The 15,634-nt window shown below is 54.1% G+C and overlaps 1 protein-coding gene across 1 annotated transcript in view; it reads right to left on the bottom strand.

Moving 5' to 3' along the window:
- Nucleotides 1-1,516: 1,516 nt before the first annotated feature.
- Nucleotides 1,517-15,634, bottom strand: part of LOC145339507 (neutral alpha-glucosidase AB-like) — a 44,944-nt gene continuing 30,826 nt past the window's right edge. The window contains 13 exon segments of the mRNA XM_080183985.1: nucleotides 1,517-1,786; nucleotides 1,885-1,985; nucleotides 2,546-2,658; nucleotides 3,320-3,433; nucleotides 4,346-4,420; nucleotides 4,512-4,588; nucleotides 5,248-5,312; nucleotides 5,602-5,845; nucleotides 6,904-7,005; nucleotides 9,104-9,200; nucleotides 11,392-11,535; nucleotides 12,627-12,706; nucleotides 14,663-14,789. Coding sequence (XP_080040111.1) covers nucleotides 1,677-1,786; nucleotides 1,885-1,985; nucleotides 2,546-2,658; nucleotides 3,320-3,433; nucleotides 4,346-4,420; nucleotides 4,512-4,588; nucleotides 5,248-5,312; nucleotides 5,602-5,845; nucleotides 6,904-7,005; nucleotides 9,104-9,200; nucleotides 11,392-11,535; nucleotides 12,627-12,706; nucleotides 14,663-14,789 — 1,449 coding nt within the window. The 3' untranslated portion in view covers nucleotides 1,517-1,676.

Genomic DNA, 15,634 nt, shown 5'->3' with positions numbered 1-15,634 from the left:
GGCCAGGACTGGTTAGCAGCGGCACTGAGTGAGGCAGGGAGGACGGAGCAAATATACAAGACTTGGAACTGACAACGCAACAACAAAAAAAAATCAAAAAAAAACAAACGGTTTTACAATTTCACCTCAAAATCGATACAGTTAAACCGACATTCTAACCACGTGTGTGTGAGTATGTGTAATATGGTATTGATAAAAACTGGGGTGATGGGGATAAGTCAGAGAGAGTTCTAACTACCCATCCCACACACAGTCTCATCAACAAATTACCATCATGATCTGTCTTTGTTACTGGAGCAAATGTTGCTAAATTTCCAGAACCACCCATGGGGAGGGAGGGATGGTCATGCCTCAGAAAGACTGAGGTGGGGGGGGGTGTGTGGGGTAAAGGGAGGAATGGCTTGGTCATTCTGGGGCCTGGTTTGGTCTTCAGTTAAAACCCCAACACCAAGTTGCTGAACACTTCCCACTCTCAAAGCGCAGCAGCTTAGGGTGGGAAATCTCAGCCGCTCTCTCGGGGCAGGGGAGGTGGGGGGTGGTGGGGGGGGGGGGGGAGAAATGCTAATGTGCGGTCAGGGTGAATGGGGAAACAGAAGCACCCACAGTCTCACACGCCTGTGGTACTAAAGCCCACCCACAAGGTGCCACACACCTGTAGTATGAAAGCCCACCCACACGATCCCACATGCCTGTCATAGCAAAGCCCCAGCCCCTGACATAATTAACCCTTGCTGCAAAGAAAAAGTGTACCCTTCCCAAGAGGAAGCAAACAGAATGGAATCAGCCCCATTCCCAAATTTTAAAAATCCAGTTCACTTCCTAGCAGTTAGGAAAACACGGGGAGGGTGGACACAGAGAATCAGACATAAGATAACGCACCAAGAAAGGAGCAATGCGCTGGAATGGAGGACAAAACAGTGGCTGGAAGTCCCTGGTAAAAATGTCACCAGGCAAACACAGGCCACTGTGAACCAGAGAACACCAACCTGCCTCGAAGCTGGGATCAGCAGGGTCACAGTCGCTGCAAGGCAGCTTCGAGTTAGCGTGCCTTTATAGGGAACAGTATATTTGAGGAGGAATCGAGGGGAATGTGGTAACAACCCCAAATCTGCTCCCAAACACACACATCATTCAAAGCTGCAGCAATAAAATCAAGGATCCTTTACCCAGATGTGGGTTAGAATAGCTTCTTACTCCGAAAGAGGAGAACGAGAGAGCGGGTGTGAGAGAGATAAGCACCCACAAGGGTGAGGGAAGAGAGAAAGAAGAGAGACAAGGAGAGAGAGAGAGACAAGGAGAGAGAGAGAGACAAGGAGAGAGAGAGACAGAGACAAGGGGGCACAGGGAAGAGAGAGACAAGAGGAGGAGGAGAGAGAGAGACAAGAGGAGGAGGAGAGAGAGAGACAAGAGGAGGAGGAGAGAGAGAGACAAGAGGAGGAGGAGAGAGAGACACAAGAGGAGGAGGAGAGAGAGAGACACAAGAGGAGGAGGAGAGAGAGAGACACAAGAGGAGGAGGAGAGAGAGAGACAAGGGAGGAGACAGCAGAAGGGGTGAGGAGAGACAGACAGCAGAGGTGGGGGAAGAGAGAGACGGGGTTGGGGGAAAGAGAGAACACGCGAGGAGGAGATTGCAAGAGAGATCATAAGAGAGGAGAAAACATGTCCCGTAGACACGACTATCGGAGGTACAGGGTCCAGTCAGCAGCTACATTCACCGCTGGTTTCCGGATGGTCAGGACTGAGGTTTCTCCGTTATGTTCAAAGTCCAAGTTTGATTCTGTTCCGTCTGCACAAGAGAGGGTCAGAAATATCACATCCAAACCCACACACACACACACACAATACTCAAAGCTGAGATGGGAATGAACAAGCTGCGTTTCTTACCGGAGAGTTTGATCAGAACAGACTTTGGTCTCTTTGCTCCCAGAATCACGACTCTCTCGATCCACGCAACCGTGTTGTAGTGGCCGCTGGCATCAGAGTTTCTGAAACCAGTTTAAACGTAGGGGTTAGTACAGAGAGCCACACAGTCTGAGGCTGTAACTAGTCTGTGTGCCCTTGCTATCAGTGAGTTAATCAGTGGGGGGTGTGATCTCTACCCAGACCCACCTCTCTTTCTCCTCCATTTCTACACAGGCTCCCTCCCCCCTCTATCTCTACAACAGACCCCCCTCTCTCTCCCTCCTCCATCTCCACACAGTCCCTGTCTCTCTCTCTCCTTCATCTCTACACCGACCCCCCCTCCTCCATTTCTACAAACCCCTCTCCACCATCCCCAAACAGACCCCTCTCACTCACACTCTCCTCCATACACAGACCACCCCCCCTCTCTTTCTCCATCTCCGCAGACCCTCTCTCTCCTCCTCCATCTCTACACAGACCCCCTCTCTCTCTCCTCCCCCCTAAGCCAGCCTTCCATTACAAGAACTCGGCTGGAGAGAGAGCTGTCTCACTCACACCGGCCATCCATCCATCCATCCTCTCTGCCACACAGACAGAAATACACAGGGGCCGGAGTCACTACCTGTCCCAGCACGTCCATTACCTGGAAGTCAAGGAATTATTGGCAAAAGTGAATTTGCGATGAATATATTGCTTTTCCTTCTCGAAGTTGAAGGTGTGGCCGTCATCGATAAAGAGATCGCCTTCAGCAGCATTCTGGAACAGGAGATGACAGTTCAGTGTGTGGAACGGAGAAGGGGAGCAGTAACAGCGGATAAAGAATCTACTCAAAATGCAGCTCCCTCGAAGAAGATCCCCCGCCGTACTGCACACACTGACACAGACACCCCCCTCCCTCACCACACACTCCCAGAGACACCCCCTCCCCTCCCACACACACACTGATCCAGCGACCCCCCCCCCCACTGCGCACACCCAGAGACCCCCCCATCACGTGCGTGCACACACACACTCCCCCACCCGCACCACCGCACAGAACCAGAGTCTATCCTCACTCACTACCGCCCTGCCGGAGACCCAGCCTCGATGGGGGCAGTGTCCCGTTGCTGTAGGAGGAAATGTTTTGCCAACGAGCGATTAAACTGACGCCCCGTCTGCCCCCCCCCGAGGAGGGGGTGGCGGCGGATCCCTGGGCCACTGCTGCAGGAACGGGGACAGGGCCGCTGGTCGTGTCTTCACCCAGCCCGGGGAACCGCTGCAGGCTCGGAAACGGGCGGCAATGGCAAAACCAAATAAAAATGTGACTGGAGCTCCGGGAGCACGTCACACCCCCCCAACCCCCGGGAGCACCCACCACCCCCCAGGAGTGCCCTCCCACCCCTCCCCTCACCCCCCTGGGAGCATGCGTTGACAGTACCTGTGCATTCAGTGCTATGTAGAGGGTGAAAGGGTCATTCAGCATACAAGACGATGATCTCCGTACACGTTCTTTCCGAGCGATGATGGTTCCCCCACGCTGAAAAACTGGAATCTGAACAAGAGGCGAGGAAACAGGAGACCGTTTCAGCAGAGAGAGAGAGACAGCAATCTTATTTTTATCCTTCCCTGGGACATGGGTGTCTCTGGCTGGGTCAGCATTTATTGCCCATCCCTAGTTGCCCCTTGGAGGGGCAGTTGAGAGTCAACCACATTGCTGTGTCTCTGGAGTCACATGTAGGCCAGACCGGGGTAAGGACGGCAGATTTCCTTCCCCAAAGGGAACCGGATGGGTTTTTCCAACAATGGTTTCATGGTCATTAGATTCTTAATTCTAGATTTTCTTCAAAAACCTAAATTCAAATTCCCCCTCCACACACAGGATCCCGGGATCTCCCCCGCCCCCCGCACCGGATCCTGGGAATCACCCCCACCACCACACTGGATCCCCAGCGGCTGGGTCCCGGGGATCTCCCTGCACTGGATCCTGGGAACCCCCCCCACACTGGATCCCCAGCGGCTGGGTCCCGGGGATCTCCCTGCACTGGATCCTGGGAACCCCCCCCCACACTGGATCCCCAGCGACTGGGTCCCGGGGATCCCCCATCCCCCACCTTGCAACATGGATCCCCAGTGACCAGGTCCCAGGGATCATCTGTACACTGGATCCACTGCAACTGGATCCTCATCGACTGCCCTGCACAGGATCCCCAGCAATTGGATTCTGGGAATCCCTCCCCTCACCCACACTGGATCCCGGGAATATCGCCATCCTGGATCCCCAGCCTCTGGGTCCTGGGGATCACCCTGCATTGGATCCCCAGCCACTGGGAGCCCAGGGAATCGCCCCCCCCACACTGGATCCCAGTGAAGGGGGCAGGATCCCAGGAATGGCTCTGTACCCTGGGTGAGATGTTAACTTGAGCTGTATGAGTGTGAGGTGTGAAAGGACAGAGTGTTTACTCACCGAGCTAATGGTGACGGCCACGTACAGATTCTGGGAGCCAGTGTGTCTCTGGTGGCTGTGTACGTCATACCAGAACTGAGAGAGAGAGAGAGAGATTGTGACGGGACAGAGTTAGCGAGGCTCCACACCACGGTGTAACAGCAGATAAAACAAACAACTACCTTACCTGCCCTTTCCCTGGCAGATAAACCTGAACTCCTCTTGCATCTGGCTCCAGAATGGGCCGAACCAGCAGCGCGTCACCTAGGAGAAAAAAAACAAGGTAACAATCTCTCACTCCCCCAAGGGAGAGGGTCCATTGGAAATATTGAGGCTGTGATGGGTAGAATGTTTTGGGGGTCACGGGTTTTTTTTTTGGGGGGGGGCATGGGGGTCAGGGGTTTTTGTTGGGTGGAGAGGGGGAAAACAGTGCCCCCGTCGCTGGGGCGGAGGACGCAGGCTCTGGGTTTGAATCCCACTTCAGGGCTGGATGACCAGGGAAGGTGTGTGTGTGTGTGTCTACGTCATTCCCAAACTGGCTGGATCTTTCTGTGCACCCTCCCAGTCTGCCTGACGGCAGGCGGTGAGACTGGGAGAGGTTCCTGATCCGTCAGGCCCACAGAGGGACTGTGGACCGAACTGGTCCATGGCAGTGCCCTCTGAGGGCAAGGCACGTGGAGGGATTAGAGAACAAAGTGTCTGCAGATGGGAATTAACACACGGATCAGTCCTCACTGAATTGCACGAAGGAACAATCGCAAGGGGCTGAATGGCCTCTTGCTGTTGTCCAACAAGTTCAAGGGGCTGATCGGCCTCCTGTTCCTGACTGTAGATGGGGGTGGGGGGGGTGGGGAGGGAAACGAAGGGGAATTTGACGAGCTGGGGGCAGCGGGAAGCTTGCCGAGTTTGGAGGCGCTGCTTACCGAGCATGTATTGATCATCGAGGCTGTAGGTATTCACATCACCGGGAAACTGGACCCACATCGGCCTGAGGAGGACAACAAACTACTCAGTGTGCAGTCTAACACTGATACCCGCGCCGTCCTCGTGCCCCCCCCCCACACACACACCCCCATCCCGCACCCCCCCTCACACACACACACCCCCATCCCGCACCCCCCCCTCACACACACCCCTCCCAATGTAGCCCCCCTCACACACCCACCGCACTCCCTCTGTGTGTGTGTGTGTGTGTGTGTGTGTGTGTGTGTGTGTGAGTGAGTGTCTCCCCTCCCCCCCCGCGAACAGAGGCTGGGAGCTGAGGGAGGTGGCCTTACCTCATGACGGGCACCCCGCTCCGGTAAGCGTGGTAAAACAGCGTGTACCAGAACGGCAGCAGGGCGTAGCGTTCCCGAATAACCGTCCGGATCAGCAGCTTATTCTCATCCCCGAAGAGCCAGGGCTCCCGCCGGGGGGTGTCCAGGTGAGCGTGGGCTCGGAAGAAAGGCTGATAGGCTCCAGCCTGGTACCAGCGGACCAGCAGCTCGGCACTAGGGTGCTTGAAGAAACCACCCACATCCGCTGCGGACAGAGAGAGAGGGGGCAGAGTGAGAGCCGCACGCAGCTGTAGTTCTCCTGGGGGGAGGGGGTAATCCTTCCCCACCCCCTCCCGTACACCCTACCCCACCTTATCGCACTCCCTGTCCCACCTTCTCAGAGTAAGGGGTCCCCGTTGTCTCCCACTCCCTCCCCCAGACAATCACACCTCTCCCCCATCCTTCATCACCCCATCCCACCCCTGGTCCCCCGCCCTCACGGGATTGGGGGGGGGGGGGGGTCCCCACAGCCTCCCCGCCCTCACAGGAAGGTGGGGGTCCCCACAGCCTCCCCACCTTCACGGGAAGGGGGGGGTCCCCACAGCCTCCCCACCTTCACGGGAAGGGGGGTCCCCACAGCCTCCCCACCTTCACGGGAAGGGGGGTCCCCACAGCCTCCCCACCCTCACGGGAAGGGGGGTCCCCACAGCCCCCCCACCCTCATATCGAATTCACACAGGTGAGTTTTAGTGAGCAGTGCCCAGGCAATTCTATCTTTTCCTCTCATTCTGTGATTCTAAAACTCCATTCTAACTCTCAAAATCTCTCACAACTCAGTTGATCTTTCTCTACACCCTCGCTATAACTGTAATACTACATTCTGCACTCTCTCCTTTCCTTCTCTATGAAGGGTATGCTTTGTCCGTACAGCACACAAGGAATAATACTTTTCACTGTGCCCCAATACACGTGACAGTAACAAATCAAATCTCAGAACCAGGCCATTTGGTCCATCTGCTGGTCTTCCTGTCCCACACACGCCTCCTCCCCCTCTCCATCACCCCTCCAGCACCATCTCCTCCTTTCCCTCGCTGCCTCCCTGTTTGCTCAGCTTCCCCCACACCTTTTTAACCGTCACAAGCTCAGGGAAGGGAATGTGCCGTTTGAGTGGAACCAGCCTGGTCACAGCTCAGAGCTCAGGGACAGAACCCAGCACAGTACAGCGGCGAATACCCAGCCAGAGTGTTAGTCTGGCTTCGGAGTGCAATGTCAGGCGCCTGGTACACCCCACACCCACCCCGCAGAGACAGAAGACACGCTCACCTCCGCAGAAAGAGATCCCAGCAAGTCCCAGAGACAGACACATGGGGATTGAGATCTTCAGGTGGTCCCATTCAGCAGAATTATCACCGGTCCACACTGCCCCTGGACAGACAGGAGGGACAAGTCACAACCAGGAAGTCAACGTCAGCACTCACTCTATATACACACACACACCACGCGGAGCAGGGGGCGCACAGTAACGTGGAACAGGAATCAGGGGGTCCTCATAGCAGCTGAGTGATCCAAATTTCAGCAGCGTGCCGGACTGTCAGCCCAGTTCACTCCCGCTGGAGAGCTGAGGGTTTGTGTTGTTGTTGGGAGGAGTCCTGGATATTTCAGTACTGGAGGTTAAACAGTGTCTCTCTCTCTCTCAAACACACACACACACACACACACACACACACACACACACAACATAATCCCCGTCACCCACAATATTCCTCAACACTACCCTGCAGTGACCCGACTGGAACATTACCCCTCCTGTGTCACTCCAGCCGTCCTCAACAACAGGGAGAGATTACACAATGTGCAGCCCGTCTGCTGGTGTCTGTCCCGCAGGAGTCCCACCCCGAGGGGGTGTAGGAGTTTGTTCCAGTGATGGGTGTGTCCCCCGATTAGGGGCTGTAGGAGTTTGTTCCAGTGATGGGTGTGTCCCCTGGGTTAGATCTGTAGGAGTTTGTTCCAGTGATGGGTGTGTCCCCTGGGTTAGATCTGTAGGAGTTTGTTCCAGTGATGGGTGTGTCCCCCGGGTTAGGGGCTGTAGGAGTTTGTTCCAGTGATGGGTGTGTCCCCTGGGTTAGGGGCTGTAGGAGTTTGTTCCAGTGATGGGTGTGTCCCCCGGGTTAGGGGCTGTAGGAGTTTGTTCCAGCGATGGGTGTGTCCCCCGGGTTAGATCTGTAGGAGTTTGTTCCAGTGATGGGTGTGTCCCCTGGGTTAGATCTGTAGGAGTTTGTTCCAGTGATGGGTGTGTCCCCTGGGTTAGGGGCTGTAGGAGTTTGTTCCAGTGATGGGTGTGTCCCCCGGGTTAGGGGCTGTAGGAGTTTGTTCCAGTGATGGGTGTGTCCCCCGGGTTAGGGGCTGTAGGAGTTTGTTCCAGTGATGGGTGTGTCCCCCGGGTTAGATCTGTAGGAGTTTGTTCCAGTGATGGGTGTGTCCCCCGGGTTAGATCTGTAGGAGTTTGTTCCAGTGATGGGTGTGTCCCCCGGGTTAGATCTGTAGGAGTTTGTTCCAGTGATGGGTGTGTCCCCCGATTAGGGGCTGTAGGAGTTTGTTCCAGTGATGGGTGTGTCCCCCGGGTTAGGTCTGTAGGAGTTTGTTCCAGTGATGGGTGTGTCCCCCGGGTTAGATCTGTAGGAGTTTGTTCCAGTGATGGGTGTGTCCCCCGGGTTAGATCTGTAGGAGTTTGTTCCAGTGATGGGTGTGTCCCCCGGGTTAGATCTGTAGGAGTTTGTTCCAGTGATGGGTGTGTCCCCCGATTAGGGGCTGTAGGAGTTTGTTCCAGTGATGGGTGTGTCCCCCGATTAGGGGCTGTAGGAGTTTGTTCCAGTGATGGGTGTGTCCCCCGGGTTAGGGGCTGTAGGAGTTTGTTCCAGTGATGGGTGTGTCCCCCGGGTTAGATCTGTAGGAGTTTGTTCCAGTGATGGGTGTGTCCCCCGGGTTAGGGGCTGTAGGAGTTTGTTCCAGTGATGGGTGTGTCCCCCGATTAGGGGCTGTAGGAGTTTGTTCCAGTGATGGGTGTGTCCCCCGGGTTAGGGGCTGTAGGAGTTTGTTCCAGTGATGGGTGTGTCCCCCGATTAGGGGCTGTAGGAGTTTGTTCCAGTGATGGGTGTGTCCCCCGGGTTAGGGGCTGTAGGAGTTTGTTCCAGTGATGGGTGTGTCCCCCGATTAGGGGCTGTAGGAGTTTGTTCCAGTGATGGGTGTGTCCCCCGGGTTAGATCTGTAGGAGTTTGTTCCAGTGATGGGTGTGTCCCCCGGGTTAGATCTGTAGGAGTTTGTTCCAGTGATGGGTGTGTCCCCCGATTAGGGGCTGTAGGAGTTTGTTCCAGTGATGGGTGTGTCCCCCGGGTTAGGTCTGTAGGAGTTTGCTCCAGTTAAGGGTGGGCATCCCAGGTTAGAGAGCGACAGCAGGAGTTTGTTCCAGCCTCACGCTGGGCTGAAGGACACGCCTTGAGAGCAAAAGAAAAGCACTGCCTCTCACCGTAACGCTGGGTGCCGGCGAAAAATCCTCTCGTCAGGACAAAGGGCCGTTCCACGCCCCCAGAACGCTGGATCAGGCCATTCGAGGTTGCCATTTGCTGTGAAACAGAGAGGGGGAAACTGTCATTCCCTCACAAAGGGCCAGCAGGAAAACGAACAGAGGAACAGGAGGCCCTTCCAGCCTATTCCACCACTCAAATACCTCACAGAAAATAGAAGACAGGAGCAGGAGGAGGCCATTTGGCCCTTCGAGCCTGCTGCGCCGTTCATTACGATCATCCAACTCAATAGCCTTATCCTGCTTTCTCCCCATTACCTTTGATCCCATTCGCCCCAAGTGCTATATCCAGCTGCCTCTTGAACACGCAGCGATCATGGCTGATCTGCCTTGCGTTCTGTAGCAGACACAGTGGATGGCATAAATTTATTTTTATCCATCCCTGGGACCTGGGTGTCACTGGCTAGGCCAGCATTTATTGCCCATCTCTAGTTGCCCCTTGGAGGGGCAGTTGAGAGTCACCCACGTTGCTGTGGCTCTGGAGAAACGTGCAGGCCAGACCGGGGTAAGGACGGCAGATTTCCTTCCCTAAAGGGAACCGGATGGGTTTTTCCCACAATGGGTCATCAGTAGATTCTAAATCCCAGATATTTTTTATTGGATTCAAATTCCACCATCTGCCGTGGGCGGGATTCGAACCCGGGTCCCCCAGAACATTAGCTGCGTTTCTGGATTAATAGTCTAGCGATAATATCACTGGGGCATCATCTCTCCATGAATGCTCTGAGGACGAGAGTTAAATTTAATCCCACCACAGCAGCTGGTCGACCACAAAAGGCAGGAGCAGCCATTCGGCCCATTGAATCCTGCTCCACCATTCAGAGGACCATGAGTGATCGGATATGATTGAGTGTGGCGACTGGGGGATTTTCACAGCAACTTCACTGCAGCGTTAATGTAAGCCTTACTTGTGACACTAATAAATAAGCTTCAAAATAGACAAACTCAATTTATAAATCGGGAGAATAAAGCTAAACTCAACAACGGGTGAACCACAAAACTAGCAACGTTGTAAAAACCCATCCGGTTCCCTGTAGGGAAGGAAATCTGCTGTCCTTACCCCGGTCTGGCCTACATGTGATTCCAGAGCCACAGCAATGTGGCTGACTCTTAACTGTCCCCTGAAAAGGCCCGAGTGAGACACTCAGTTCAAGGGCAAACAGAAATGGGCAACAAACACTGCCCTCGATTCCACATCCCATCAAAACATTAAAACCTGGATCTTCTTATCCAATTAAATCTCTCCCTCTTCCCCCCACCGCAGTCTCGACAGCTTTCTGTGGGGGAGAGTGTTCCTGATTCCCACACCCCTTAGTGGGAGCAAGTGTTTCTCGACATTCCCCCACGAACAGCCTGGCTCCAATTTTGATGTGGAGGTGCCGGCGCTAGACTGGGGTGGGGCACAGTAAGAAGTCTCACCACACCGGGTTAAAGTCCAACAGGTTTATTTGGAATCACGAGCTTTCGGAGCGCTGCTCCTTCATCGGGTGAGTGAAGGGTCAGCGTTCTGAAAGCTTGTGCTACTAAATAAACCTGTTGGACTTTAAGCCGATGTTGTGAGACTTCTTAGTGTCCAATTTTAACGTTCTGACCCCCCCCATCCACTCACTCCCCAGAGGAAATAGAGTCGGTGGAGAGAAACTATCAAATCTTTTAATAACGTTAAACCTCCCAAACTGACCACCCTTCAATCTTCTACACTCAAGGCAATCTAAAAGCTTAGGTTATGGGCCTATCCTCAGTTTTAGCCATGCTGATGTTCTGGAGAATCTCTATGGTTTCCAAGGCTAATACACCCTCCTGCAGAGTGGAACCCACTGCAGTCACTGTGCGTCGGTGGCGGAGGGAGTGAGTGTTTGTGGTTAGTGTGTCGATCGAGTGGGTCTGCTTTGTCCTGGATGGTGTCGAGCTTCTCGAGTGTTGTTGGAGCCGCACCCATCCAGGCAAGTGGGGAATATTCCATCACACTCCTGACTTGTGTCCTTGTAGATGGTGGACAGGATTTGGGGGGGTGAGTCAGGAGATGAGTTATTCTCCGCAGGGTTTCCAGCCTCTGACCTGCTGTGGTAGCCCCAGTGTTTCTGTGGCTGGGTCCAGCTCAGTTTCTAGATGGATAAAATATTGCAGAAAAAAACAGTGTACAAACTGCACACGATAAACAGTGAATCAGCTCCCCTGTATTGGGAACAGTACCTCATACATTAGGTGGTTCTCTCCCCCCGGACACTCACCACATACAATGCGTAAAGGTTGTGTACGTCACGGTGTTCAAAGCCTCCCATATGGACAGCATCTTTGTGCATCGTCACCTCAGGCCCATTAAACACCGAGGGCTCGTTCATATCGTTCCACGTGTACAGGTTGTCCATGGAGCCCTTGGGGGCAAGAGATGGGGGTGGGGGTGATGGAGAACACAAAATGGTGAGTTAGCAGCAAGCTGGAGAGATTCACTGATGTTGCAAAGTACACAGAGAGCCCAAAGTGAAACATTAGTATCGCAGGGCCAGGCAGTGGTGTTGCCAAGACAACAGGCTCTTCCTGAATTTTAGCCAGTTTAGACATTTGGATAACAGCAGCCTATTAGATTTAAATTTGGGTAACCCCGAGAACCAATCCTATTGTGGGGGTGTTGGTGTGTCATCAGGGGTATAAGAGAGTTTGCAGCTCCGGGGGAGAGGGAGTAGCAGCTGCTCTCTCTCTGCCACAGCTGATAGCTTTAAGTTCACAACCTCATGTGAATAAGAAAAATACCAAAAGACAATATAAATTCCAGACAGAAAACAGGCAAAGGTTCTGGGAAACAACAAACCTGGTTACAATTCTGAGAGTGACTAAAGATCCTATTTGTTTGTTTATAAGTTTTATTGTAATTCTCTCAGCAGCATTCCATTAGAATAGTGTTTGACTGGGTTGTTAATAGTCTCGTTAACCTGCTCACTGTGAGATCGATAAATAAACTGTTACTTGCTGCTTTTACAGAGAGAGTGTCAGAGTTATTTTGATTTAACCGCGTAAAGTTTCTGAAGAGCAGATCGGACTATTTCTCGCGCACACACACTTTAACAGATTAGGAAGTGAGGTAGTCCTCTGAGTGGTTAGTTCTCAGAAAGGGAATCAACCTGATGGGCCAAATGGCCTCTTCTATCTTTGTAGGGATTCTATGCCATGAGGTAAGGGATGCTGAACAGCTGGGATAGACTGCTCTTCCCCCTCTCCCCTTTCCTCCAGGTGCTCCTCCCACAGTCTGAAAGGTGCATGGGTTAGGTGGATTGGCTGTGCTAAATTACCCCTCAGTGTTAGGGGGACTAGCTAGGGTAAATGCATGGGGCCATGGGGATAGGGCCTGGGTGGGATTATGGGTGGTGCAGACCCAATGGGCCAAATGGCCTCCTTCTTCACTGTAGGGATTCTACGATTAAACAAAGCTCAAGTCAGTCGGGTAAGGTTACACAGGGTCTGAACTAACCTCGTACTGATCATAAGCAAACATGCTAGCCCACCATGCTCGCATCTCGGGGTTGGTGAAGTCAGGGTAGCCAGCTGAACCTAGGGAGAGCAGACAACGATTAAATCACTACAGGATATAATCAACCCACACCACATCTCAAACCAACCGCAGGTAGCAGCACTCCAGAAACCGACAACCCTCACGGGCAACACAGAAAACAAAATGGAAGGCAGAGGGGGTGGCAGGAGATAGTGAGGAGGAGCTTGGAGGTCCAATAGGCTATCAGGAACTCTGCAACCTCTGTGCCATCACCTCCCCCCCCGCCGCCACAACTGTCTCTGCAATCTGTCCCGCTCCCCTCTGTATCTGCAACCTCCATCCCGCCCCCCCCCGTCTCTGCAACCTCCATCCTGCCCCCCCCCCCCCATTTCTGCCACCTCTGTCCCACCCGACCCCCCACTGTCTCTGCAACCTCTGTTCCCCCCACCCCGTCTCTGCAACCTCCGTCCCACTCCCCACCTCCGTCTCTGCAACCTCCGTCCCACTCCCCACCCCCGTCTCTGCAACCTCCGTCCCACTCCCCACCCCCGTCTCTGCAACCTCCGTCCCACTCCCCACCCCCGTCCCACTCCCACCCCCGTCTCTGCAACCTCCGTCCCACTCCCCACCCCCGTCTCTGCAACCTCCGTCCCACTCCCCACCCCCGTCTCTGCAACCTCCGTCCCACTCCCCACCCCCGTCTCTGCAACCTCCGTCCCACTCCCCACCCCCGTCTCTGCAACCTCCGTCCCACTCCCCACCCCCGTCTCTGCAACCTCCGTCCCACTCCCCACCCCCGTCTCTGCAACCTCCGTCCCACTCCCCACCCCCGTCTCTGCAACCTCCGTCCCACTCCCCACCCCCGTCTCTGCAACCTCCGTCCCACACCCCACCCCCGTCTCTGCAACCTCCGTCCCACACCCCACCTCCGTCTCTGCAACCTCCGTCCCACTCCCCACCTCCGTCTCTGCAACCTCCGTCCCACACCCCACCCCCGTCTCTGCAACCTCCGCCCCACTCCCCACCCCCGTCTCTGCAACCTCCGTCCCACTCCCCACCCCCGTCTCTGCAACCTCCGTCCCACACCCCGTCCCCCGCCTGGTCTCTGCAACCTTCTCCAACCCTACGACACTCCTATTCGCCACACAAAGAACAAAGGAAATTCCAGCACAGGAACAGGCCCTTCGGCCCCTCCTGCACCGACCATGCTGCCCCGACTGAACTAAAACCCCCTACCCTTCCGGGGACCGTATCCCTCTATTCCCATCCTATTCATGGATTTGTCCAGACGCCCCTTAAAACTCACTATCGTGTCCGCTTCCACTCCCTCCCCCGGCAGCGAGTTCCAGGCACCCACCACCCTCTGTGTAAAAAATCTGCCTCGTACATCTCCTCTAAACCTTGCCCCTCGTACTTTAAACCACACGCCTCCAATGCACCCCCTCCAGTCTCAGCTCTGCTGGGTTTCTGGAACTCACTCCACGAATCCCCCCTTCTCCTTTATACTGGTTCCCGGCTGTGCGTCTGCTCACATTCCAGTGTCAAAACCTGCCTGAAGCTGGAGGACGGGCCACATTTTTTATTTATCTGTGGGACATGGGCATCGCTGGCTGGCCAGCATCTATCGCCCACCCCTAGTTACCCGTGGCAACCACATTGCTGTGTCTTTGGAGTCACATGTAGGCCAGACCAGGGTAAGGACGGCAGATTTCCTTCCCTAAAGGGAACCGGATGGGTTTTTCCCACAATTGGCCGTCAGTAGATTCTTAATTCCAGATATTTTTTATTGAATTCAAACTCTGCCGTGGTGGGGTTCGAACCTGGGTCCCCCAGAACATCGGCTGAGTTTCTGGATTAATAGTCTAGCGATAATATCACTAGGCCATCGCCTGCCCCTGCATTAAAGGCGCTATATAAACGTAGGCTGTAATCTCTGTTGAGACACCGATCCCTGACGGCTGAATTCTGGGAGAAGGGTGAACAAAGCGAGAGAAATGGTTATTCGGAACAGTTACCTGGCCAACACCAGCCTTCATAATCACTGCCATCCTTGGTCTTGGTGTAGAAGTTGTGAGACTGGATGGTGGTGTGAATCTTGTAAGCGCTGTCAATCTTGATGTGGGGGTCGACTATACTGACCATCTGCAGGAAATGAAATGGAGTTAGCAACCTACAGACAGGGAATGCCGCTCCGCTCGTTAACGTGGTTTATAGAGACAGAACTACAGACTAGTGAGTCCCAACTACTGGGGAGACTTCCAAAGACTTCCATCTGTCTCCACTTGGAGAGATAAAGCTCGATCAGGGAGAGTCAGCATGGCTTCGTTAGAGAGGGGTCATGCCTCACAAATTTGACTGCATTCTTTTGAGGAGGCGACCAGAGAGGGTAGATGAGGGTAGTGCTGTCGATGTAGTTTATATGCATTTCAGCAAAGCCTTTTTTTTTTAAAATGTAGAATCCCTCCAGTGCAGAAGGAAGCCATTCAGCCCATCGAGCCTGTACTGACCGGAATCCCACCCAGGCCCTATCCCCAGATTCACCCCACTAATCTCTCTAACCTACGCATCCAGGGACACAAGGGGCAATTTAGCAAGGCGAATGCACCTAGCCTGCACACCTTCGGACTGTGGGAGGGAAAACCAGAGCACCCAGAGGAAAGCCACATGTCCCACAAGGTCCTACATGGGAGACTTGTAAAGAAGCACACGTGATACAGGGTAACGTGATAAAGTAGCTCAGTTGTAGGAGACAGAGGGTGGTGACAGAAGGCTGCTTTAGTGACTGGAAGCCAGTATCCAGTGGCGTAGCACAGGGATCCATGCTGGGTCCCCTCTTATTCAGAACAGCATGTTAGTAGGATGGTGACAAAGGCATAAGGGACACTTGCCTTCGTCAATCGAGGCATAGATTACAGGAGCAGGGAAGATCACGATGGAGTTGTACCGAACTTTGGTGAGACCACAGCTGGAGCACTGTGTGCAGTTCT

The sequence above is a fragment of the Carcharhinus amblyrhynchos genome, unplaced genomic scaffold (genome assembly GCF_965287045.1).
Source record: "Carcharhinus amblyrhynchos unplaced genomic scaffold, sCarAmb.v2.hapA scaffold_509, whole genome shotgun sequence".
NCBI lineage: Eukaryota > Metazoa > Chordata > Chondrichthyes > Carcharhiniformes > Carcharhinidae > Carcharhinus > Carcharhinus amblyrhynchos.
Note: the sequence above shows the minus strand (reverse complement) of the source record. Positions and strands in the feature narration are given on the sequence as shown.